Source organism: Triturus cristatus, chromosome 10, assembly GCF_964204655.1.
Source record: "Triturus cristatus chromosome 10, aTriCri1.1, whole genome shotgun sequence".
In the NCBI taxonomy this organism is placed as follows: Eukaryota; Metazoa; Chordata; class Amphibia; order Caudata; family Salamandridae; genus Triturus; species Triturus cristatus.
In genome coordinates, this window is record NC_140593.1 from 383,040,348 (window position 1) to 383,064,961 (window position 24,614).

The following is a 24,614-nucleotide window of genomic DNA, read 5'->3' on the forward strand; positions in this document are numbered from 1 at the left end:
AGAGCCCCTTGCCTTCCCCTGTAAGGAATACGTAGTCCCTATATATGCAGCACACCTGTCTGGCTCGTTTCTAGTGAAGTCAGGAGCATAGCAAGGTTGCTGTGGGCCCTGGTGCAAGCAAGCGTCACCCCCGTCCAATTATTGATAGTAAAATAATGCCATAATGTGAGTGCATTTGCTCCCTAACACCCCCCGTCCCGGTGCCACTGCACTGATGGTAGCTATGTCCTGACTCGGTTGGGAGTACATTTTTTGGCCTCCTCACTGTGAGATGCAGACATCTAAAGAGACTTTTTATTTGCTTCCATCACTTATACCATAAACACGCAATGGTTTCTAATTTTTAATATGGTCTGTTAATATTTTGATGTTTTGGTTCTATGTGTGATGATGTCCAGCATTGAATCTTGTAGTATTGGTAGTAGTAGCTACAAGGCACTGTGCAATACTGTATAAAAGTCCATAACTAAAAATAGCTTGGCAAGTTTATTGTTATGGAACTGACTAACATATTCACCACTCAAATTACTTTCATATTTCATTATACTAATTCACCACGAATCCTTTATAGGTTTGGATTAGCATGCTACTCGCCGAAAAAGCGCTTCAACACCTCATCAGGCATAGCAAGCGCTATATAAATGCAAACCTTTTTCCCTCTTCTATCCCTCCACTATCCTTCTCAATCCAAATAACTCGCTAACATATCCACCACTCAAATTGCTTTTATATTTCACTATACTAATTCACCACTAATCCTTTATGGTTTCCGGAGTAGCGTGCTACTCGCTAAAAAAGCGTTTTGACGCCTTGTCAGGGGTGGTAAGCGCTAAATAAATGCAATTACAATACAATACAATAAAGTGTAAAAATAATGTAACAATAAATGTTATTAACATTTATTGTTACATTCGTTTTTTAAAATTCAAATGCAAATTTAAAAAAACAATGTAGCAATAAATGTTATATTTTTATTGTTACATTATTTTAAAAGTGAAAGAAATATGTACTATTTATATTTTTTTAACGTTAATGTATTATTTATTTTAATGTTTACTATTTTAAATAATTGCTATGGGAGGGTGTTGCAGTACCAGCGTTGTCCATGGGCAGTGCTAGACTTACTACAAAAGTGTAAGTTACCTTGGTGAATCAGGGCCAATATCATATGCGTAGTACTTTTGTATCCAGCACAATGCACTTTCTTTCTCTTGGCCATGCCCGACCTGGGACTGTCAATTCTCCAGCCCTGCTGAACTTTTGTGACAACCCTGTTCCCCCACTAGCCCTTTTAACATCTGAGGTATGGCAGACAGGTGCCTGCTATCGACCTGATGTTTGAGCTGAGTGCACAAGGGATAGGCCTGCTGTCTCAGGTACTAATTGCTGCTATTTAACTCAAGAGATAGCTATGCTGTCTCAGGCAACAGCCAGAGATGTTTAACTGGATGATCAGACCTGCTGTCTCCTGTATTATACAGATCAGCGCACCCAAAGGCGTAGCTCTGCTGTCTTAAGTACGAATCTGTGCTCTTTAACCCAAGAGATAGCTCCGCTGTCTCAGGCAATAACCAGAGCATTTTAACTAGATGAACAGACCCGCTGTCTTGGCATTATAGAGAACCGCACAAACAGGATAGGTCTGCTGGCTCGAGCAAGTTGGCGCTTTCACCCAAGAGACAGTTCTGCCTTCTCAAGCAATAGCCGGAGCCGCTAAACTCGGTACACAGTCCAGCTGTCTCTGGTGTAATCCAGATCAACACAACCAGAGGGATAGCTCTGCTGTCTCAGGTACAAGTCGTACTATTTAACCCAAGAGAATGCTCTGCCGAGTCAGGCAGTACCCTTAGCTATTTAACCAGATGAACAGACCTGCTGTCTCCGGCATTATGACTATCAGTACAGCCAAAGAGAGAGCTCTGCTGTCTCGGGTACAAGTGAGTGCTATTTAACCCAAGAGATAGCTCTGGTGTCTCAGGTATTAGACTGAGCAGTGTAATCGACAGCGCTGCTATCTAAATTCCCCATGAGAGCTGCGTTGTGCTGTGCAGTCTCACGAAGATTTATGCAGCCTGACAAAATGCGTTGCTGTCTTCATCATCGCTGAACTGAGCACTTTAATAACTGGAGATATTGTTAGGCAACTTCGAAGAACTCATTATATCAACCTAGAAAGGGTGCCGTGCTGAGTCAGACCTGTCAGAATGGGAATTGTGTTCTGGGAAACTGCACATGTGCCTCAGGGGCAAAAAGGACAAACGAGAAGTTTGCTCTATAGAAAACGACTTCCTTTGACAATAACACTCCACGTTCATTAACAGGTAACTAACACATAGCAATTAACATGAATCTAACTACTCATATGTTCGTGTAGTGCTCATACTGTCCAGTAGTGTGATCGGTGTAAAGCAGCCCGGGCTGATTTACACACATAAAATGAAAAGTTTTCCTTTCACTTTTAGGTCTCGCCTAGGCAGCGCGCATGCGCTGCCCTAGGAGATGACCTTTAGAAATTGGTCAGCTCTTTTGCACACACTCGTGCATGTGGCGGCATCTACTTTGCGAGAGCGAGCAGCGGCGCACGCAGGGGCCATCTGTTTTCAATTAGCGTGGCCGCACACGCTTGCTCCTCCACTGCCTATCTCACCCTTGCTCTCCCTTGTTTTATCTTAGCTTGTAACGGATACAAAGTGCTGTGGATACATCTACTTGATGCTGAATGATGTGGTAGACATCCGTGCCTTCCTGATGGTCGAATCCACAATATTTTGCATTCAGTGCATCGAAATGCAAACACAAAGAGCACTGTGCATACATTAGAGCTCTGATTTCAGCAGACAGAGATGCTATTATGATCACTATTTTTGCATCAAAGGGATATTGGCCACCAGAATCCTGTTTCAGGGGCGACATCAACCTTAACGCGGATGACAGTAATGTTCTTATTTATAAGATACAGATTTTTTTTCAACCACTGCTGATGCCGGCCGCTCTCCACGTCTACAGGCATCCAGTATACTGTTACTAATGTCTTTACAGCTTTTGTTGCTTTTTTTTCCGCCCTCCTCCCTTGGGATGTCTTTACAGCCACTGAACCAATCTTCCAACTTGTTCACAGCAGTGCGTGCATTATCCCCTTCCTTTGTCGAATTGTACTATTGATATCAAAAGCTTTGACGTGCAGGTTATATCTCGAACCCTCACGCAATTTTCTCTGACGTGCCTTTTCATCAATCCGTTTTTTAATCTCCTTCACCACGCTCCTCTATTATATCTCTCGTTTTCTATCGGTCCCGACCTCTGCTCTCTTCCTTTCCATGTCCCCTCCCTCCCCTTCTCTCATGTTTTAGTGCTCCCTTTTCCTACTTTCTCTCCCACATCCATGCTTTCTGACCCCTCCTCAGCCGCGGCTCCTTTCTGCGTCCTTCTCCCCCGCACGTATCCTTTCTGTGCCTGCCCCCTCCCTCTTTCTCCGCTTCATCGCTCTCGGTTCTGAACCTCACTCTCTACCCTCCTGTCACCATCATTTTCCTCTTCTGCTCCCTCACGTTCTCTAACCCTTTTTTCCATCTTTTTTTCTGTTTCTTCTTTGCTCCCCCTCACTTTCTCTCCCTTATGTTTCATTTTCTGTTTCTCTGCCACCACCCCGTGTTCTCTCTTTCGCTTCCTCCTCTCTCGATCACCCAACCTCGCTCTTGGTCCTGGGAAGAACTCTGTGGAGAAGGGCCTAGGGGAAATATTCGATGAAGGTGAGCTACGCAGAGACTATATGATTACCCAGGACTGGCCTAGCACCTATGACCTATGCATTTGGGGTCCCCCATCACATTTCAGTGCATAGCTGGCCATGCCTTCACAGGTGGACAGGCTGCCTGCTGGCTCTTGCCCTGGATCATATTTGTGGTGCTTTCGTGTGTGTGAAGGGGATCTCAGATTAAGTAATTAACCCACCCAGTATCCTGAAATGGAGCCAAAAGCTTTACAAATGCCTGGAGCCCTCTCACATGAGGCCCTGCATGCATGATCTGAACAATTGCCCAACATGAAGCCACAAAGTATTGTCGTGCTCCATTTTTAAATGACCGATAAAATAATCTATATAGCTCGAAAATAAACCATTATTGCACTTTCTGAACAAATTCGTTTTAGACCAATTCTTTTGCATTAACAAATGTGCATTACATCAATTTGTTTGCATAAACAATATTCATATTCAGATAATCAGCATATTTTTACACCTCGCCCTGTTTCTTAATATATGCTGAATGTTTTCTTTTTCCATTTTCACTAATGTACTCCGACATACAGCAAAAGATAACAAGCATTGGCATAGCCAATAAGCCTCGCTTTTGGGACCTGATAAGTATTTTGTTATGTAGCACAATATCCTTGGTGCAACAACATCAACTGTTGCATGGCTAAACACTTATAAGGTCCCAAAGGCGAGAGCTATTGGCTATGCCAATGCTTGTTATTTTTAGCTAAGCATGCCATGAGAGGACATGTTTTGTCCCCAGCGGTCTTTCCAGTGTACTTTTCTCCCACTGCACTCTGAGTTGCTCCCTGTCATCCGTGCTCTTCTCGCCGCCTCCCTTTGTGTTGTACTCACACCGATGTACTTCCCTTACTGCTATCTTTCCCGTGTGCTTCTTCCTGCCCTCTCCACATTGCTGTCTAGCCTGTTACTTCTCCTACCCACCCACCCTGTGTGTTGCTTCCCCAACCCATTCTCTTCTCTCTCTCCTGAGCTTCTCCCACCCACCCTCCCTCTGTGTTGCTTGCCCCACCCACTCCCTTCTTTTGCTTTTGCTCCCCACCCCTGTACTCCTCTGTTGCCTGCTCGCATGTGTGCTTCTCTCTGCCCCCTACATGTGGCGCTCTCTCTCGTTGCTTCTCCTCCCTCCACCAAAGCCTCCATGTTGTATCCACATCACCCTCTTTTTTTGTTAAAAAAAATAACAACTGAAAAATGGAGGCTTTGTCTGGACTCTCTCCATAGTACACAAACAAGCATTTGCAAAGCCATCAGCATGCTGTACTAATGTCAAGCTTGCTGGTTTCGCCAATACATTTTTAGGTGGTACCATCATCTCAAGTGCTATCACCATTCACAGTGTTTCTACGACCGGTAAGAAAAACTTCGGAATATCAAAGAGGAAACCACTGAACACAATTAAAATGGCCATTTTATATGCATACTTTTTAAAAACAAAGTTTTAAAGTTTCATGTACTTTGATAGATAAAGGAACTGAGGCACAGCAATGAAAATCACAAGGTGTGGTTAAGTGAGGATACAGTCACCGACACTGTCAATAGAGCCTGTATGCCCGCAGGGGAAAATGTGATCTTTCAACAAACTGAGAGGGCTGTGGCATAGCCAAGATCAAGTGCGCGCCTGACACGTGAGTTTGTGCACAAGGCCTGCTTTTTCCTATGGTTTATGCAGCATCTGACTAATATAGTGAGTGATGTGTACATACGCTATTTGCATTTTTATAGCTACTTGGGATTCACAGAATACTCTCTACCAGCATCAGGCTCATTAATAACTAATTGACATGCCATAAAGAATATGGGCACAAATAGGAATCAGTGTGCACCCTTATTCTTGAAGGCAGCATATCAATGATACTAAATATTGAAAACAGAATATCGAGTATCATTATATGGAGATACAAATTATTGTGACGGAGGCATATCATTTTTGTATTTTATACAATTTCAAATTTGGAAATATCTAAAATGCAGATATAGCTATATATTATCATTTTAAAGTGGTTTTAATGTATTATTTATATGTACATTTTATATTGTTTATTTGAATGTTGTATACACACACACATATACAAACATATATAACAATAGTCAGGGCCACTGGAATTATGTGATTGTGTGCCTGCATTGTTTTTCATATAATTATTGGTTTGCCGCATTTACCACATACTCCATCATCTGCTGCATAATCTGCAGATTAAAAAAAATATTCTACCTCAAACAGTTCACAAATTACTAAAAATTTTGCAACATCTGTTGCCACGCAGTGGAAGGCTCTTTGGAAAGATTGACTGGTCACTTTTCTGCTGTATAATGCTATATTTGGGTGTTAAACTGGCACTAATGACATGCAAACAATGCCCAGGCAGAGCTAACAAGTGCATACATTACAAAATAGCGAAGAAATGTTATGACAAAATGTGCAGCATTATGCCGCATAATTTGCCTTTTCTTTCCATATAATTTACTCAGTCCTACTGCATAATTGCCTCTTCCCTGCCGGACAATTTCAATGGCCCGATATACATATAATAATACATTATTAATGTTATCTTTTTTTAAAGAAGTATGTATATTTTTGGTTTTGGGTTATGAGTATATAGGAGATTAGGGTGGGCACTGTATTACACAGAATTGAATAGTTTATTGGTGTTTTCTAAAAAAAATGAATTTCTTAGGTGCATTTATTGTTTAATAATTATTTTTATTTTTGCTATTTATAATTCAAGTTGTGGTTATTTTAGGGTCTGAGTGGCTAGTTTAATTTTGTTTTTTGCTAATTGAAAATTTAGTTTGTAATTATTTTTCTCATATAAACATTTATTTATGTGGTTCATTGGTCAGGTTTTTGGGGTTTTTGTGGGTTTTGGGTAGGCACTGTGATAAACTGTAGTTTTTTTTATAACTACTTACAATCATTTTGGGTCTCTGGATGGCAAATTATTAAATTATGTGTTTGAAGTGTTATTAATATTGTTTGAATTTTTACCATTTTAAAATGAAAAAATGTAATCATTCATAGTTTGGGCTTTTGTTTTTTACACGAGTTTGGGTGGGTAGTGAATTATATTGTTAATTTCATTTAAAGTTTTACATTTTGTTTTTGTAATATTAATTTTATGTATGTTTTTATGCATTTTTAAATGTCATTTAAGTTATTTTTTCTATGGGTTGTTTGGTTTTAGAGGAATGTTGGTAGCCTATGAAGGTGCATTATTAAGGAAATTAAAATTTGAATTGCCGTTTTTCAAATGTAAATATGCTATTATTTTATTTTGTTTTCTAAGGGTACCAGTGTGGTGTGGGTGTTGCACTGGACTAGTGATTCGTTTTTAGGGTCCAGGAATGGAATATGTGTGTTTTTAAAAATAATTAATTAAAATGCTTTACAATTTTCTTTGTAACATATATATTTTTATCCAAAACTAATATTTTCTAGAATCATAACATTATTATTTTTCAATGTTCTATTAATATATTTTATAAATATGCTTCTATATTTTAGAAGTTTAAGTGATTTTAATTATATATATATATATATATATATATATATATATATATATATATATATATATATATATATATATATATATATATATATATATATATATATATATATATATTTTAAAGGTCTATATTTTGTTTTTGATTGTGTTAGAAGGTGGTTCTATGGGCCGCCCAGATTTTTCGCTTTTTGAGCACCTTATAGTTGAGCTTTTACTGGGGGGGAGCCTCATAAGTTGGGACTCACCCACAGTGAACTCAGGATGGACGAGACATGCCAGGGAAAGTCAGTGTGTTTTACTGTGTTTTCACTTCCTTATTCCCCTATGGGAATGTGGAGCCAGGGGCTAGTTTAACTTTAATTAGGCCTACAGATTCCAGACACGCACTTAAGTCCACTGTAGCATTTGTGAAAAGAAGTATTCTGCAGAGTCCAAAGTCATATTTGTACTGCTTTTGAGTCATCCAGAACTGTCATATTCCTCTGAGCCAGCCAGGACCAGACCCAGGCTGAGGGCTGACCTCAGCTGGATGGATTGATAACCTTTCTTCCACCAGCTAGGGCCTCCTCTCCACGAAAGGAAGATGGGAGGGGCTGCAGGCCAATGCATCAACTGCTGTCGCTGGGTGCCAGGCACCAGGCTGCACCAAGGAAGGAAGGTAGCGTGGAAGGAGTTGGGTTTCAGAGGCCATGTGGCCAGAGACACTGGACAACGCCATTTTTAACAAACCCAGAGGCTGGACAAGAAGGAGGGAGCAGGGGCAGGAAAGTGATGTGTCGCTGTTTGATAGGACCAACAGGGACTTCCTGCCAGCCCCCTACTCAACTTTTAAAAAGTGCTTGCACAGGAAGAGAAGCTCTCTCTGGGGTGTGGTCGGCTGAGGCGGAAGGTGCTGGAGCCTGGCGCAATGGGCAGTTGGAAGGAGAGACCCCCTGACTGCCCCCAGGACCCTAACAGCACCAGAAGAAGAGCCCAGGACCGGTGCGCAGGAGCAGTGGCCTCTGCGCAGGGAGAAGAGGGGCCCAGAACCAGAGCTAGGCGAACGGCTGGCGCAGGGAGCCAGTGAAGACCGTTCCCTGCAGAAGGCACCCCCTTGGAGACCCAGAGGAGGAAGGAGAGTGCGGCCAGTGGCTGGGGGGCGCCACAAGGAGCAAGAGGACGCGAAAATGGAGAAGATCGGACCCCTGGGGGCTGAGATATGCCCCCCAGAAGGCACACGACCTTTAACCTTTGATGGGACCGACGACGAAGCACGTGGGGCTCCGCCGCCGGTCTGGCAACTGCCCCCGGGGTGGGTCAGGTCCCGGGGACTGCCCGCCAAGGAAGAAAAGTCGAGGTGCGCCGTCGCGCACCCCGTGAAGGTACCCCCGCGGGGTGCCAGGAGCCCACCCTGGCCCCCGCCGAAAACGGAGGATGGGGAGCGCCGGCGCGCTCCCCACGAAGGTGACCGGAAGCAGAGGGCCAGGAGCCCACCCTGGCCCCCACCGATGCTGGGTGTGGGGGAGCGCTGTTGCGCCCCCCGAAGATGTTCGGGGGCCCGGGACCCCATCCCCGGGCCCCAAGTGTGGAGGAGGTGGGGGGGGGGGAAGTGCCGTTTCACTCCCTCCGAAGACCCGCTCGGTTGTGAAGGCTGCGTGTCTGCCCGCTGGAGCGGGCAGACGAGAAGAGTCGTGCCGGCTCCCGTGGCAGCACGCGAGGGTGCTGGCCGGGCGGGGAGCCGGGGGTGGGCTCCCCAGGCTGCCCTCCATCGTGGAGGCAGGCGAGGGTCCCGGGTGGGACCGGGACCCCGAGAAGGAGAGCGGAGGCGCGAGGGGCCCGGGTGGGACCGGGCCCCCGAAATCAGAAGTAGCGGCCGGGGGTGGGCTCCCCGAGTCGCCTAGCAGCACCTGGGGGTCCGGGTGGGACCGGGCCCCCCAACAAAGGGAGAAGAAGCGGGGAAGCCGCCAGCATCGCCAGCGCGGCTCTCCCCGGCACAGCGGGAGAGCCGCTCATCTATTATTCACCTGAAGGAGCTCTAAGCGCCCCATAATGCCTTGCAAGGCCTGGGGAGAACATCGTTTTTGGCGCCGGGTGGCCCCCAGAGGAGGGGGTCACCCTCATGAGTGAAAGACAGTGCATGGGGGCTGCAGGAGCACCGCAGCCTCCCCCAGCCTTACGGAGAACTGTCCCCCCATAAGTTTCATGGGGCATCTGAGAGAATAACCCCTCAAGGGCCCAGCCAGCCTCTATCACCTTCTGGGCTGGAACTTATGTTCTACAGCTGAGGGTGTACTACGAGCAGTGCCTCACGGAGGGAAGGACTGAGTTGGGGATGTCTGGAGAAGGGCATCCACTGGAGGTGAAGTAGTGTAATTGCACCAACATGCATTTACTAATGGTTATTTCTTTCAGAGGGACTGAGATTCATCTGCTTAATGTGATGTGCTGGTGTAAGGGGATGCCATAAGCTAAGTGGGGTTAGGTTGCCAGACAGTCCTGCTAGGGTGTCTGTGCATAATCCGGTGATTTCATCTGTGATGCCGTTAGGGGCTGTAATTGCAATGCATTCAAATGATAAACCAAGGTGATAAGTACTGTCATTCTAAAGTGTGCGTAAACATGGATTCTTGCTGCTGCGCTTAGGTGAAGACCCCAGACTGCTAGCCCTTAAGATATAGAGGTGCATACTTTATGGTCAGTAGGAGATGCTCAGTCAGGGTCATGTGTCACCAAGGCAGGTTTACCCCTTTTTAATGCTTGTTGAGGTAATGGGGTGGGTCGCCACTGGGATGGTGCCAGTGCCCAGGGCCCTCGCTCCAGGTTATGTTCAACTAACTGCATTGGGGGCAAGTTGATGTGCATACATGGGAGTGGTGGTACTAGACCCCACCCCCCCTGCGGGAGGGGTGGAGATGTTATGCAATGTCACAAAGTAATTCCAACAGCTTATGTATATTTGTAAATTGGTGCATGGTATTGAGTAGTGTGTGTGTTTAATAAATGTACTCTTACTTTTGTAAAGCAAAGTACAGACTGGACAATCAATTATTGAGTGTTATTTTTGTGCACCTGCAAATGGCGATTACTAGCCCACACCACCTCCCTTGAGTAAGCCTCAGACTGCTCTGCAACGCTACCCTCTGAGAGTCAGGCGCTATAATTGGGTGTTTGGTTCCCAGTGAAGGACAAATGTAGTCGTGTTATTTGTGCAGGCCTCACAGATGCTGCCTCGTTTTCCAACAGATATTTTTTATATTAATCTGAAAAGTCTATATTATTATTGTCTACATTTTTGGTTTCAATATTTTTAAACTTTAGATATTTTTGCATAACAATCATTTGGATTCTATATTTTGGTTATTTTATTTACTCTATTTTATTTCTGGTTATTCTGTGGTTAATTTGAATTTGTAGTAGTACATTACAAAATTAAAGACTAGAGTTAGAACAAGCATTGGCAAAGTCAATACATCTTGCTTTTTTCCACCTATTGGCTTTGTTGAAACTTGAGCAGCTTTTGTGCAGCATCTGTAAAAGGCAAAAAAGGCTTTTTGCTGATGCTCTGTATTTTCGACAATAAAGGGAATAAAGGCACAATGGCATCATTCCCTAAGCGTGCACATGCATACTAACATACATGCATGCTTGCGTCACCACACGTTTGAGCCTAGGGAATGACATGAGCACATTATTCATTTCCTGATCCAAGATGACGAACGCCATTTTTATCAGTAAATAAAAATATGTAACTTAAGTAGCGTGAACGCACTTTTTGTACTGCGGACAGCTCAGCAGCAAATGGCAGCGGCTGGGTCCGCTAAACAAAATAAAACAAATAATTTTTAAAAAAGTTACAGACTAACAGGAAACAGTGGAGGGGCAGGTGTGGGGAAAAGTGGGGAGTGGCAGGTGGGCAAGGGCATAAAAGAGGTGCTTGGGACTGGAGGGTGGATGGGCCCCAAAAATAATAAAAAAGAAAGGACGGGGTAGGGAAAATAATGGACGGGCTTGAGGAGAGGGAGCAACACAGAGTGTACGGGGTCTGGTGTTTGGGGGAGGAAGGTGCACATGAGGGAGAGAGCTAGAATTCACATGCACTGCCACGGCGTCTGAACATGTGAGAAGTGGAAGGATACACATAATTGACTTTACCAGGTATTTGTTTTGCTTTCAAAAGAGTTCTAAAACAACATTTTTGGGTTCCAGAGTAACATGCTACTCACCGAAAAGCGCTTAAACACCTCATCAGGGGTATCAAGAGCTATATAAATGCAAACCTTTTTCCTCTTCTATCCCTCCATTATCTTTCTCAATCCAAATATTACTGCAAGGAACAGCTATTATCGATTTCACTTGGTTTAGTTTAGTTTAATACATTTATAAAGCGCTTGGTTACACCACATCGGTGTGTCCCCGCGCTATGACATAGAAGAAGGAAGTTGCAAAAGAAAGGAGCGCTAGCTATGAGTCTATGAGAAGTCTACCTTGTTGTATAGCCATGTTTTAAGCTGTTTGCGGAAGTGACTTTCGGAAGTCTCTGTTCTCAGGGTTATTGGCAGGGTATTCCAGGGTTTTGCAGCTAAGTATCTGAAAGAGCGAGCTCCTAGTCTGGCTTTATATATCCTAGGTACCTTGAGCAAGGCCATCCCTGAGGATCGCAGAGTCCTCCCAGGTTTGTATTCCATTAGAAGAGAATGCAGGTATTTGGGGCCGGACTTCATAAGGATGCGATGGCCGTAGCACAAAGCCTTAAAAAACACCCTCTTTCCCACTGGCAACCAGTGAAGTTTTTCCAGGACCTTCTCTGAGTTTGCTCTTTTGGGTAGGCCCAGTACTAGTCGGGCAGCGGCATTTTGTACCCTCTGTAGTTTAGCTATTCCTCCCTTCGTGGTTCCCAGATATAGAACATTGCCATAGTCCAGTTGAGATGTTATAGTAGCATGGACAATGGCTTTTCTGGCACTGGAAGGCAGGAGATTGAGAATTTTTCTCAAGATTTTGATAGCTCCATAGCATTTCCCTGCAACCCTATGTATCTGGTTGATAAAGTTCAACTCAGAGTCAAAGTAAATTCCTAGATTTTTTACTTCAGTTTTAGGGTTGGGCAGTTGACCTAAAGAGACTGGCCACCAAGCCGATGACCAAATGGTTGGTGATCTACCCACAATCATTACCTCCGTTTTGCTCCCATTTAGTTTGAGGCAGTGGTTAGACATCCACTTCGCCACCTCTGATAGACAATTGGAGAAACGAGTGGCTGCTTGCTCCTCCTTTTGTGACAGTAGAACGATTAGCTGAGTATCGTCAGCATATGAAACAATTGACACGTTATGCCCGTGTGTGCAGCTTCAATCAATTCCTTCGCCTCTTGGTACTGCAGAATCCCCAAGACAGATGGATGTCTGTAACACGTAGGTTTTCCCTAAGTGGACCTCTGCTATCGCGAGAAGAGTGGGGTCCTCTGACCTTCTCCTGCCATGGGTAAGTATGGGTGATGTGTTTTGCAGACTGAGGTTTTTCTCTATGAGGTATTTCAGAGGACGGCGGGGCTTGCATTCCTACACCTAACCTGTGTCAGCAAACACCTATGATTTCTGTTCTTTTTGAATTCCAGTGGATTACCCAATTAGTGATCTGTCTTGTATCTTTCAAATGAACATACGTGTTTTGGGTGTAGTTCAATGTTTCTGACACATTTGTTCTTATCTGATTGTTTAGTTTCTAACCTAGGTCCTCAAAGAGTTGATGCTGCTCCCCGTTTCCTTGCTCTTCAGCGTGATCGGTCCTCCTCTCGCTCAGTTTCTATTTTATTGTTCTAAAGAACCTTGTCCTGGTATCTACTATGTTAACATACCTGGTGTTACTTGGTGTGACATCCTACCTCCCTCTGAGTCACTCTATCCCTGTGTTTTCCATTCTGAAAAGACTCATCTTCTTTCTGATTTCCAATTTCCAAAGCCCTAAGTTTCCTGACTCCATGACCTCAAGGTTTCCCATACTCAGTGGCCATTGGCCCAACTAATTTGTCTTTGAGGGTCCCCAAGATTGCTGAATAACATTATGAGGTACATAACTTGTTTTTTTACAGAAGCTTTTCCAAAGTACTCAGCCTCTGGAGGAGATGGCCATATACTAGACCGTTGGGTAAGAAAGGCAAGGTCATGCCACATGGACCAACATATGCAGGGGTGCGACCATGGAGGCCTGCTGGATAGTAAGCCGCCTGACTATAGCCAACTGTTAAATGGATTAAAGTTCCCCCTGCTGCATTTTATGAGAATTTCCTAAGTCACTGAGTGGTTCTGTGACCATATACAGGAATGAGGCTGAAAGTGGAGTTCTCCTATAAAGCCATTGAACTTTAAGGTGACTAGAAATATCTTTTCAACACATGGGGGAGGGTATTGTATTCATTACAATACATGGTCACACCATCACCAAGCCCACGAACCACCTAAATCCTTGGGGGCAGATCTATGTTGGAGTTGTGCCACTTTTACGCTGCCGTTGCGTCACTTTTGTGACGCAGCGGTGGCGTAAACCCTGCGCCACGTTGCGCCCTATTTACATCGTGACGCATCTATGGAGATGCGTCACGGTGTAAAGCCCTGCGCCACATGCAACCTGCGTCAGGTTTCATGTAGGCGTTTCCACGCAGGGGGGGCGTTCCGTCGCAGGAACGCCCCTGAAAAGTGACTCAGTGAAATCTTATAGATTTCACTGAGTCACTTTCCCAACGCTGATGCGTCAAAACCCTGCGCCAGCTTGAAGCAGGCGTAAGGCTTGACGCACCATGTTAGGTATGGGGTAGGTTGGAACAGTGCTGAAGTTGCGTCGCGCTTGCGACACAACTTCAGCACTGCGCCAACCTTATGCCGGCAGATACGTCACGCATCTGCTTGTCCATGCGCCACGATGCACCGCATTGTAAATGCGGCGCATCTGCGGTGGCGCAAGGGCAAACTTGCGTGACGCATCTTCCCTGGCGCATCCATGCTGATTTGCAGGGATGCGCCAGGGAACATAAATCTGCCCCTTGGTGTCTTGTTCCTCCATATGAAAGAGATGACCTGTTTGCAGACATGAGGAATAACTGTAGTGTAAAATTAAACACGCCAAGAAGCAGTTAGTAATGTGCAGCTAAAACATATTAGAATTATGTTAGAGAAAATCAGGTTAACAAAGGCTGCAGTGCAGAATTTCATTGTTCAAAAAATAAACATATTGCTACAAATCGCTGCTTCGTGCTGATCACTGTTTATTTTTGAAAAACAGAATATAAAAACGAAAAGTGTTTGAACAACAGTTGTCATAATGCTCTGTGACCTGCCTTTCACCATGGATGTTGACTCCAGTAACATGCGTGGTAATAACTCAACTGTACTATCCTATTGCAGGTGAGCAGCTACATTATTTTCTTATTACAGGACACTAGAGATGTTACGACTCCACTGTAATAAGGAAATTACATGCACAGGGTTTTATATTGTTATTGATGCTGTCATGTATTTATTTAGTATTTTGGATGTCCCATTGTTGCAGTGGTGTTGTCCAGTGTGACGTGGCACTGAATGGGGAGACGGGAGTGTTGGGATGTGGTGTGGCACAGTGTGTTGTGGGAATTGATGGCGTGGTGTTGTGGTGTGGTATGAGTAGGATACTGTTGGATTCTGGAAGCTATTGCTGAGCTAGAATCCAGTTCCAGGCTGGCACCAGAGAACTTTGCCTTCTATGTTCTGGTCCACAGTGCTGAAGCAAGGGACAGGACAGGCGGGGTGGCACTAGTGAACATTCATGTGGGCTTGGTATGGAGGTCAGCAGCTTGCAGGGGGCTGAGGGTCCTCAGTTTCTATGTCCAGAGCAGCAGGCTGCAGATGTCTCCGTCTTTCTTTTGGACCCGGTTGTGCCCTAGCTGGGAGAACGTGGAGCTCAAACAGAGAACGACCGGAGCCTCCCAGCATGCCCCCGGGGAGAAGCAAAGAAAGATTCATGATGTCACTTTTGAAAGTATGGACTTTCACAAGCTTCTTATCTACATAGGGTCTTTTTGTGTATGTGTGCTCTATAGGAATGTACGGTATGTCTATCTGATATTACAACATTGGCGGCCGGCACGGCTCACAAGTGGCCGGGTGGCCGTGGGGCAGGGGAGGGGGTGCGCGGGTCACAATAAAAGAGAAAAAAACACTTACCTTCCTGCCAGGTCCCGCGTCGCTGCTCCTGCTCTCGTCTTCCAGGAACAGAAAGCACCCGGCACACAGGCTCCCCTGACCAATCACAACGCTGCAATGCACCGCTGTGATTGGTCTGAGCGCCATGACATGGCACTCAGCCAGGGGATGGAGGGGGGCATGTCCTCCACGCAGGCTGTAATGCAGCCTGCATAGAAACAGGGATAGTACGCATGACTATTTTGGGTGGCCCCAGTGGGTCGACCAAACAGTCATTGCGCACGTAGGAGTGTTGTACCACTCCTCCCCTGCTCTTCAGCCCCGCCCCGCCCCGCCCTCTCACGCAAGCTGCCGCAGCAGGAGGATGAAGTCAAATGATAATAACATTGCTTTATTATCATTTTATTTTTTCCTTTCTTTTCCTGCTTGAAGGCGGTGAGGCGACGCTCCTCCTCCTTGGCGGAGGAGCCGCCGCTGTATTACACTAACAAAAAATGATATGTAGGAAGCGCTGCAAACTACTTTTGGAACTTGATAACAAGTCTTCATTACTACCCAGCATTAATCAACTGCAGGACAGTGAAAGAATGAGATAAAACCTGCAGGGAATCAAATTAATATATGGCAGGTTACATGCTGTTGCTAGCCGCTCGCACATGAACTCACTGTGGTGCAAGATGTCCCCTGGAGTTCACACAACGATATCTGCAACAAAAGCAATAACATTCTGAGTTGTCTAACAGAAACTGCGAAGCTGAGACAAGCGTTGGCCCACTGAACTGCATTACTTAGAATACAAACCGGTGGTCTCTGCTTTAGATGTAAAGCTCTGCATTAGGTCATTGAAACCATCTGATGTACTTTATGATGATTCAGATTTATGGCCAGATATTGCACACACATTTATGGAATGCCAGTCCCCACCTATAAAGGGTAATGACTGTGTGTGATAAACATGGCACCACCTCAATTTTCACAAGGCATTTTTAGCAGGTAGAAGCTTCTTGTCTGCAGTCCAGCATACGGCGCAGAGGCCAGCCTCACCTGGGTTCCGCATAGCCCTTCCATTGCACACCGGCCTCATTCACGTGCATCCGCTCCTCTGCACAGCCTCGTGCTTGCAGGAGGCAGGGTACCTCACTAGGAAAAAGCATATGTTGCACCCTATGCTGCAAATATTGGGGAGAGTAGTCCATGAGGAAAAAGATCTGTTCAGTGCAGAACTGCACACATTGAGGCAGAGTACCTCACCTGTGAGGATAGACTCTACATTGAGCTGAACACATTGAGGCAGAGTGCCTCACCTGGGAGGATATACTCGACATCGAAGTGCAAACATTGAGGCAGAGAATCTCACCTTGGAGGATATACTCGACATCGAAGTGCAAACATTGAGGCAGAGAATCTCACCTCGAAGGATATACTCGACATCGAAGTGCAAACATTGAGGCAGAGAATCTCACCTGGAAGGATATACTCGACATCGAAGTGCAAACATTGAGGCAGACTATCTCACCTGGAAGGATATACACTACATTGAACTGCAGACCTTGGGGCAGATTACCTCACCTGTGAGGATATACTCGACATTGAAGTGCACACATTGAGGCAGAGTACCTCACCTGGGAGGATATACTCGACATCGAAGTGCAAACATTGAGGCAGAGTATCTCACCTGGGAGGATATACTCGACGTCGAAGTGCAAACATTGAGGCAGTATACCTCACCTGGGGGGATATACTCGACATCGAAGTGCAAACATTGAGGCAGAGTATCTCACCTGGGAGGATATACTCGACATCGAAGTGCAAACATTGAGGCAGAGTATCTCACCTGGAAGGATATACTCGACATCGAAGTGCAAACATTGAGGCAGAGTATCTCACCTGGGAGGATATACACTACATTGAACTGCAGACCTTGAGGCAGAGTACCTCACCTGTGAGGATATACTCTACATTGAGCTGAACACATTGAGGCAGAGTACCTCACCTGTGAGGATATACTCTACATTGAGCTGAACACATTGAGGCAGAGTACCTCACCTGTGAGGATATACTCTACACTGAGCTGCACACATTGAGGCAGAGTACCTCACCTGGGGGGATATACTCTACATTGAACTGCAGTCCTTGGGGCAGAGTGCCTCGCCTGGGAGGATATACTCGACATCGAAGTGCACACATTGAGGCAGGGATATATTCGACATTGAAGTGCAAACATTGAGGCAGAGAATCTCACCTGGGAGGATATACACTAGATTGAACTGCAGACCTTGGGACAGATTACCTCACCTGTGAGGATATACTCTACATTAAAGTGCACACATTAAGGTAGAGTACCTCACCAGGGAGGATATACTCTACATTGAGCTGCACAAATTGGGGCAGAGTACCTCACCTGTGAGGATATACTCTACATTGAGCTGTACACATTGGGGCAGAGTACCTCACCTGGGAGGATATACTCTACACTGAGCTGCACACATTGAGGCAGAGTACCTCACCTGGGGGGATATACTCTACATTAAAGTGCACACATTAAGGTAGAGTACCTCACCTGTGAGGATATACTCTACATTGAGCTGCACACATTGGGGCAGAGTACCTCACCTGGGAGGATATACTCTACACTGAAGTGCACACATTGAGGCAGAGAATCTCACCTGGGAGGATATACACTAGATTGAACTGCAGACCTTGGGACAGATTACCTCACCTGTGAGGATATACTCTACATTAAAGTGCACACATTAAGGTAGAGTACCTCACCTGGGAGGATATACTCTACATTGAGCTGCACACATTGGTGCAGAGTACCTCACCTGTGAGGATATACTCTACATTGAAGTGCACACATTGAGGCAGAGTAGCTTACCTGGGAGGATATACTCTACACTGAAGTGCACACATTGAGGCAGAGTCCCTCACCTGGTTAGAGCCTCTGCTCTGCTCAGAACTGCAGACACTGGGACAAGGTACCTCAACTAGAGGAAGCTTCTCCCAAGCAGGGTTCTGCAAACATTGAGACAGAGTACCTCACCAGGGAGGATATACTCGACATCGAAGTGCAAACATTGAGGCAGAGTGCCTCGCCTGGGAGGATATACACGACATCGAAGTGCAAACATTGAGGCAGAGTGCCTCGCCTGGGAGGATATACTCGACATTGAAGTGCAAACATTGAGGCAGAGTGCCTCGCCTGGGAGGATATACTCGACATCGAAGTGCAAACATTGAGGCAGAGTGCCTCACCTGGGAGGATATACTCGACATCGAAGTGCAAACATTGAGGCAGAGTGCCTCACCTGGGAGGATATACTCGACATCGAAGTGCAAACATTGAGGCAGAGTGCCTCACCTGGGAGGATATACACTACATTGAACTGCAGACCTTGGGGCAGATTACCTCACCAGGGAGGATATACTCTACATTGAGCTGCACACATTGGGGCAGAGTACCTCACCTGGGAGGATATACTCTACACTGAGCTGCACACATTGAGGCAGAGTACCTCACCTGGGGGGATATACTCTACATTAAAGTGCACACATTAAGGTAGAGTACCTCACCTGTGAGGATATACTCTACATTGAGCTGCACACATTGGGGCAGAGTACCTCACCTGGGAGGATATACTCTACACTGAAGTGCAAACATTGAGGCAGAGTGCCTCGCCTGGGAGGATATACACTAGATTGAACTGCAGACCTTGGGGCAGATTACCTCACCAGGGAGGATATACTCTACATTGAGCTGCACACATTGGGGCAGAGTAGCTCACCTGGGAGAATATACTCTACATTGAAGTGCACACATTGAGGCAGAGTCCCTCACCTGGGAAGATATAATCTACATTGAAGTGCACAGATTGAGGCAGAGTACCTCACCTGGGAGGATACACTCTACATTGAACTTCAGACATTGTGGCAGGGTGCCTACACTAGAGGAAGCCTCTTCTCTGCTGGGTTCTTGGGACGGAGTACCTCGCCTGGGAGAAGACTTTTCTACACTAAATTGTACACATAGTGCCAGGGTGATGTGCTACGCTTCTGGGAGCTACAATCGCTGCGGCAGAGACCGTCGTCAGAAAATAAAATCATGCATTTCACACAATACTGAAATCATTGATTCGGGGCACCGTACCTGGAAGGACCCGCTCCTCGTACAGAATCCCAAACACTGATGCATGGTGGGGCAGCTCTTGAATTGCAAATAAAATGTACTGTGCAACAAGTCGAAGCCTCTGCTCTGCACAGAATTGCAAACATTGAGTGTATGACCCCCAGAAAGTGTATGTTACTCTGTTCCAATCAGAAGTTCTAATAAAGTGGCACAGTGTGTCACTGGAAGATGCCACTGTGCCGTGCTATAATCACTGGTGCAAGAAGTTCACTCAAAAAGGCATATTTTCGCTGGTCTGCAAACCTCGAAGTTTCCTGTCTCTCTCGGGTAGGTTTGATCTCAGCTCTGCATGTTTCTTCTTTGCACGTGACCCGATTCCTCCTTTCAGAGGCATCCTCTATTCTGCACAGCCTCACACACCGCTGAGGACTCGAGCTGAAGGCTCTCTTGTGCAAACACGGAATCACAACATGCCCGTGGGTACACGGTAGTGCTGTTCACCCCCTCTCTCTGCCATGTTTCCTGGAGTTGTAATACACGGGCGCCCCCAGTGGTGGCTTGTGGTACTGCTGGCTGATATATGGGACTCGCCTTTGTTGTGAGATTCAGAGGCAGCACGTGAGCGGGTTCTGTGGGACTTGAGGAGGTTACTCACCACATGACTTCGGGAGAAATGTACCCCGCGTTACGCCTCCTCCCTGCTTCCCAGCCCCGATCCGTAGAGACGCAGCAGGCTCTCCTGCCCTATATACGGGACCTGACACGGGATTAAACGGCGCAGCCGCATCCTGATAGGAAATGCTCCACCGTTCCTGTTATTACCCCCTGCCCACATTTACTGCAACCACCCTCCCTCGCCCCCGCGCCTCATGCCGGAGACGGGGTGGGCGCCAAAGCAACCTTTCCCTGTGGGACTCCTCCCGGCCGCCGGGCACCCGTCGGACTCTGCACCCTATTTCCAAAATGACAACCACCAAAGCTTTGAACCTGTTTGGGGTCCCAAGTAAATGCCTTATTGTGGCCAGGTGACTTACACACAGCCCATACCATAGCACCGCCTAGCAGGGCATACTATAGCACACAGAGCATAATGTAGCGTAGGCAGGCATTGGGTAACATATCATTACATAACAGGACACAGCAAAATAATATAGCAGCATAGCATAGAGTGCATAGCACAGAGTAACATAGTTACCCTGCCATAGCATGCTCTAGCCGCATAGAGTAGCAAAACAACAGTACATATTATAGCGTATCACATTCCATAGCATAACACATCAAACGGTAGTGTACATATGATAAAGGTAAGAAACATAACATAAAGGAACGCATAGCATAACACAAAACGATACCAAACCACACCAGTGATGGAAGCTGTTGAAATCAATGTGCACAACTATAATATAAGGTGGAAAAAGACACATTCTTACGCAGCTTCCGCCTCGCTGGTTGTGTGGTGTGCGTAGACTGCTACTGGAATTAATCGCTTCAGAACATGAGCACAGATGAAGGAGCGGGTCCGAGCTGTGTAAAGCGCTTGATCGGGGTTCGGCGCTATGTAGATAACCATAGGATACAATAGAAAGGGGCAGCTTACCCTGGAGACTGGAGCGGGGGTGTCTCTCGTGCTTGCAAGACCTCGCAGGAGCCCGGACCCAGCCAGGACCCACTACAGACCGCTGCTCGGTGCGTCTCGCGGGCTCTCCTGCGCACACAGGCTGTCTCGGGGCTGCGGGCGCGTCACCTGGACGGAAGAGCCTTTGGAATTTAAATGCCACAGAGGGAGGCGATCCATCAAAGCAGAAACAAGCCCTCCCGAGGAGCGCTGCCATTGGCTCCCCCGGGTCACGTGACCTCGGGTTCACTGTACATTCATATCATTTCCCCCTATCTGTACGCCCGATGGAGGAAGTGGAAAAGTTGGCAGGGCCAGTAGGACTCGAGAGCAGCAGGTCACTCTCGTGATAGGCAGACCTCTGGACCATGCGAAGATGAGTTCTTTCCTGGAGTACCCCGCACACCTCGGCTCGGACAACGCCTCCTGCCCCTCAAGATCCTACCACCCTCCTGACCATGGCATTGCCCCCTTCCAGTCCTGCGCGGTGACGGCCAGCAGCTGCAGCCGAGAGGACCGCTACATGGTGGGCAGGGGCGTGCAGCTGGGCGCCCCACACCACCACCAACAGACTGGCACCTACCAGCACCACCACGGTAGCCTGGGCATGTCCTACCCGCACCACAGCTGCGCCTCTGCCTACGGCGCGCAGGGTTTCGGCGCAGCCTACAGCCACTACCCCCTCGGACAGGAGGCGGATGTGAGCGGGGGGTACCACCAGGTGTACACGGGCAGCCTGTCCTCGGCGGTGGTGCAGCACCACCCCCACCAGGGTGGCTACGGCGGAGGTGCCCCTGCTCACTACTTGCACCATGCCTACGCGGGAGATCAGCAGACCCTGGCACCCTACGCAGATCACCTCTCCCCTCTTCACCCTGGCCACCAGGACGCCTGCCTCTCCCCTGCCGACACCTCGCCCCCAGCGCAGACCTTCGACTGGATGAAAGTCAAGAGGAATCCACCCAAAACAGGTGGGTCTCACCTCTCATTGTCACCTCTTGTAAAGTTATAGGTTGGTTTGTGTGTGTTTGTAAGAGAGAGTGTGTGTATGGGTGTCCGTGGGTGTGCATGGATGTCATTGTATATGCGTTGATACCTGTGTTTCTATGCGAGTGTGAGAGTTGTTTATGGGTGTCCGTGGGTGTGTATGGCTATCATTGTGAAGTCGTTGGTGCCTGTGTTTCTATGGGTGTTTGTGGGTAAGAGAGTTGTTTATGGGTGTCTGTGGGTGTGTATGGCTATCCTTGTGTTGTTGCCTGTGTGTGTGTGTGTCTCCCTGCCATCCCCCGGCAAAATAACACACCTGTAAATCATAGTATACTGCTATAATGTTGTGCTCAGTCACTTGTAAAACCCTCTGATGTACTGCTTGCACGCGCCTACATGACATCACTACACACATGGTCTGAGATGTAGTGGTCTGTCACTCAGGAATGCGGTGCTGTAGAGCTGCCTCGTGGTAGAAGTCTTTGCATCCAGGCATTGGCGCTGCAGTTTTGCTTTTCCTGTTTGCAGCCCTGCGCTGCTAGGTTTTTAATGTAAAAAAAACGAAGCACAAAAACATAGGCGGAAATATCCCCTCATTCACCCACAGATATGTAGCCGGTGCTGGTCCCTGGGGAGAGCCGCATTTCCATTGCACACCATCATTAAGCCATTCACCTGTTGGGCGCTCGAACGTCTGTCTTCTGTGTCCATGCTCTCTCCAGCAGCCTGCAGTGACGCCTAATGTATTGCAATGCAGCATTTATATAGCGCTACTACCCTAGGTGGGGCGCTGAAGCGCTTAAAAGTGAGCTGGCTGACACGCTTGTGACCGTGCTTGTTGTGTTTCCCCCCAGGTAAAGTTGGAGAGTACGGGTACGGAGGGCAACCAAACACCGTGCGGACCAACTTCACCACCAAGCAGCTCACGGAGCTGGAGAAAGAGTTCCACTTCAACAAGTACCTGACGCGGGCCCGGCGGGTGGAGATCGCCGCCTCCCTGCAGCTCAACGAGACGCAGGTGAAGATCTGGTTCCAGAACCGGCGCATGAAGCAGAAGAAGCGGGAGAAGGAAGGCCTGCTGCCCGGCTCCCCCGGCACGTCCACGGGCAGCGAGGAGAAGGCCTGCGACGACTCGTCGGAGAAGTCCCAGTCGTCACCCTGCACCCCCTCCCCCGCCTCGTCCCTCTCAGACAGCCTGGCTACCTCAAACTAGGGTCCTCACACCACCCTCCACATCCCACGAACTCGACTTCCAAAACTTTTGCGAACACCTTTGAGTGCGGACTGTCAATCAGTACTGTAGTGTTCTGTTCCTTTTCGGTCGAAGGCTAAGCCCATTTGATCGAATGCACAATCAATCTGTCTTAAAAGGCCAAAGACTCGCCAGTCGGCCATCATGGTACCCTTGTGGTGACGCTGCTGAAGGAATGTGCAGGTGTATGTTATAAGGTCACCTTTGGGGCAATTACGTGAACTTCCAGGACACCTGAATGGTGCAACACCCCCCACCAAACAACTCAACTCATCACATACTGAGAACAGCAGAGCACCTGTGGAGAGCTGCACTATGTAGGAGTGTTTACACGAGCTGTATAAAGTCCTAGATTTAAGTTAATGTATTCTATTTCCTGTGTGTATGAGATTATTGACTGTAAATACTTTTTGTCGAAGAGATTTTATCTTTTTACAGATTTTCTAGAATTGTGTCGAAACAGGGTGGCGCTGCCCGGAGAGCCAATGGACATTTTATAGGCCAGAGCAGACCCTTTCCAGATATACCTCAGACGTTATTTAGCACAATTAGACCAACCGAGAAAAATATGTTTGCACTGTTTTTTTTGTAAAGTGTAACTGGCTGTGTGTGGCTTGCTCCCCACTCCTAACACATGGACTGAATTACGAAGGGGGGGTTACTGTAGTTAACGTGTGTGTGTAATGCACATTTACCAGACCCTTTCTCCAACTAAGCGGTATATGTCCTTCTAAAAAGTAAGACTGTGGTTATGATAGTCGGTTGAATGTATATTTGACGTCGCTGGTGTGTGTATTCCTTTGCATGCTGCACAGTGATTGATGTGGCTGATGTAAACTGAGTTTTATCAGTTGCCATTTACTTTTCCAGTCATTGTTTCTGTACAATCACCTCAGGCCCTGGAGTTCTGAAAGGGGGAGAGGGGCCTCCGGGCACGAGTTTACGGGTCCTCAGATAGAAAAAAATAAACGCATTTAAGTTTAGTTCCTCCGTGTTTACCGTTTTTCTAAGTCAGGCCGGTGGTTTGCTGCTAAGAGCATTTCTCCTCAGAGATCACTTCCTTGTTGATATCGGGCCTGCTTGTACCCGATTGGGGGTAAGGGGGCTTCTATGCCAGGTGTCGTCGCGTTTGTGAGGTGTTGGTTATAAACCGGGCATCGCCAAAGTACGAGATATCTCGAGAAGGCCAGGGTGCCCCATCCA

At 46.9% G+C, this 24,614-nt stretch overlaps 1 protein-coding gene across 1 annotated transcript; it reads left to right on the forward strand.

Annotated features, from left to right (window-relative positions):
- The first annotated feature begins 21,532 nt into the window (after positions 1-21,532).
- HOXA1 (homeobox A1) lies at positions 21,533-24,394 on the forward strand. The gene is made up of 2 exons (XM_085631638.1): positions 21,533-22,143; positions 23,014-24,394. The coding sequence occupies exons 1-2, from the start codon at positions 21,549-21,551 to the stop codon at positions 23,370-23,372; spliced, it is 954 nt and encodes a 317-aa protein (XP_085487764.1). The 5' UTR covers positions 21,533-21,548; the 3' UTR covers positions 23,373-24,394.
- The last annotated feature ends 220 nt before the right edge of the window (positions 24,395-24,614 follow it).

Bases quoted from the DNA above. Each gene is read 5' to 3' on its own strand.
- HOXA1 (XM_085631638.1), top strand. From the start codon at position 21,549: ATGAGTTCTTTCCTGGAGTACCCCGCACACCTCGGCTCGGACAACGCC. The intron at 22,144-23,013 runs GTGGGTCTCACC...GTTTCCCCCCAG, and splicing joins GAGGAATCCACCCAAAACAG to GTAAAGTTGGAGAGTACGGG.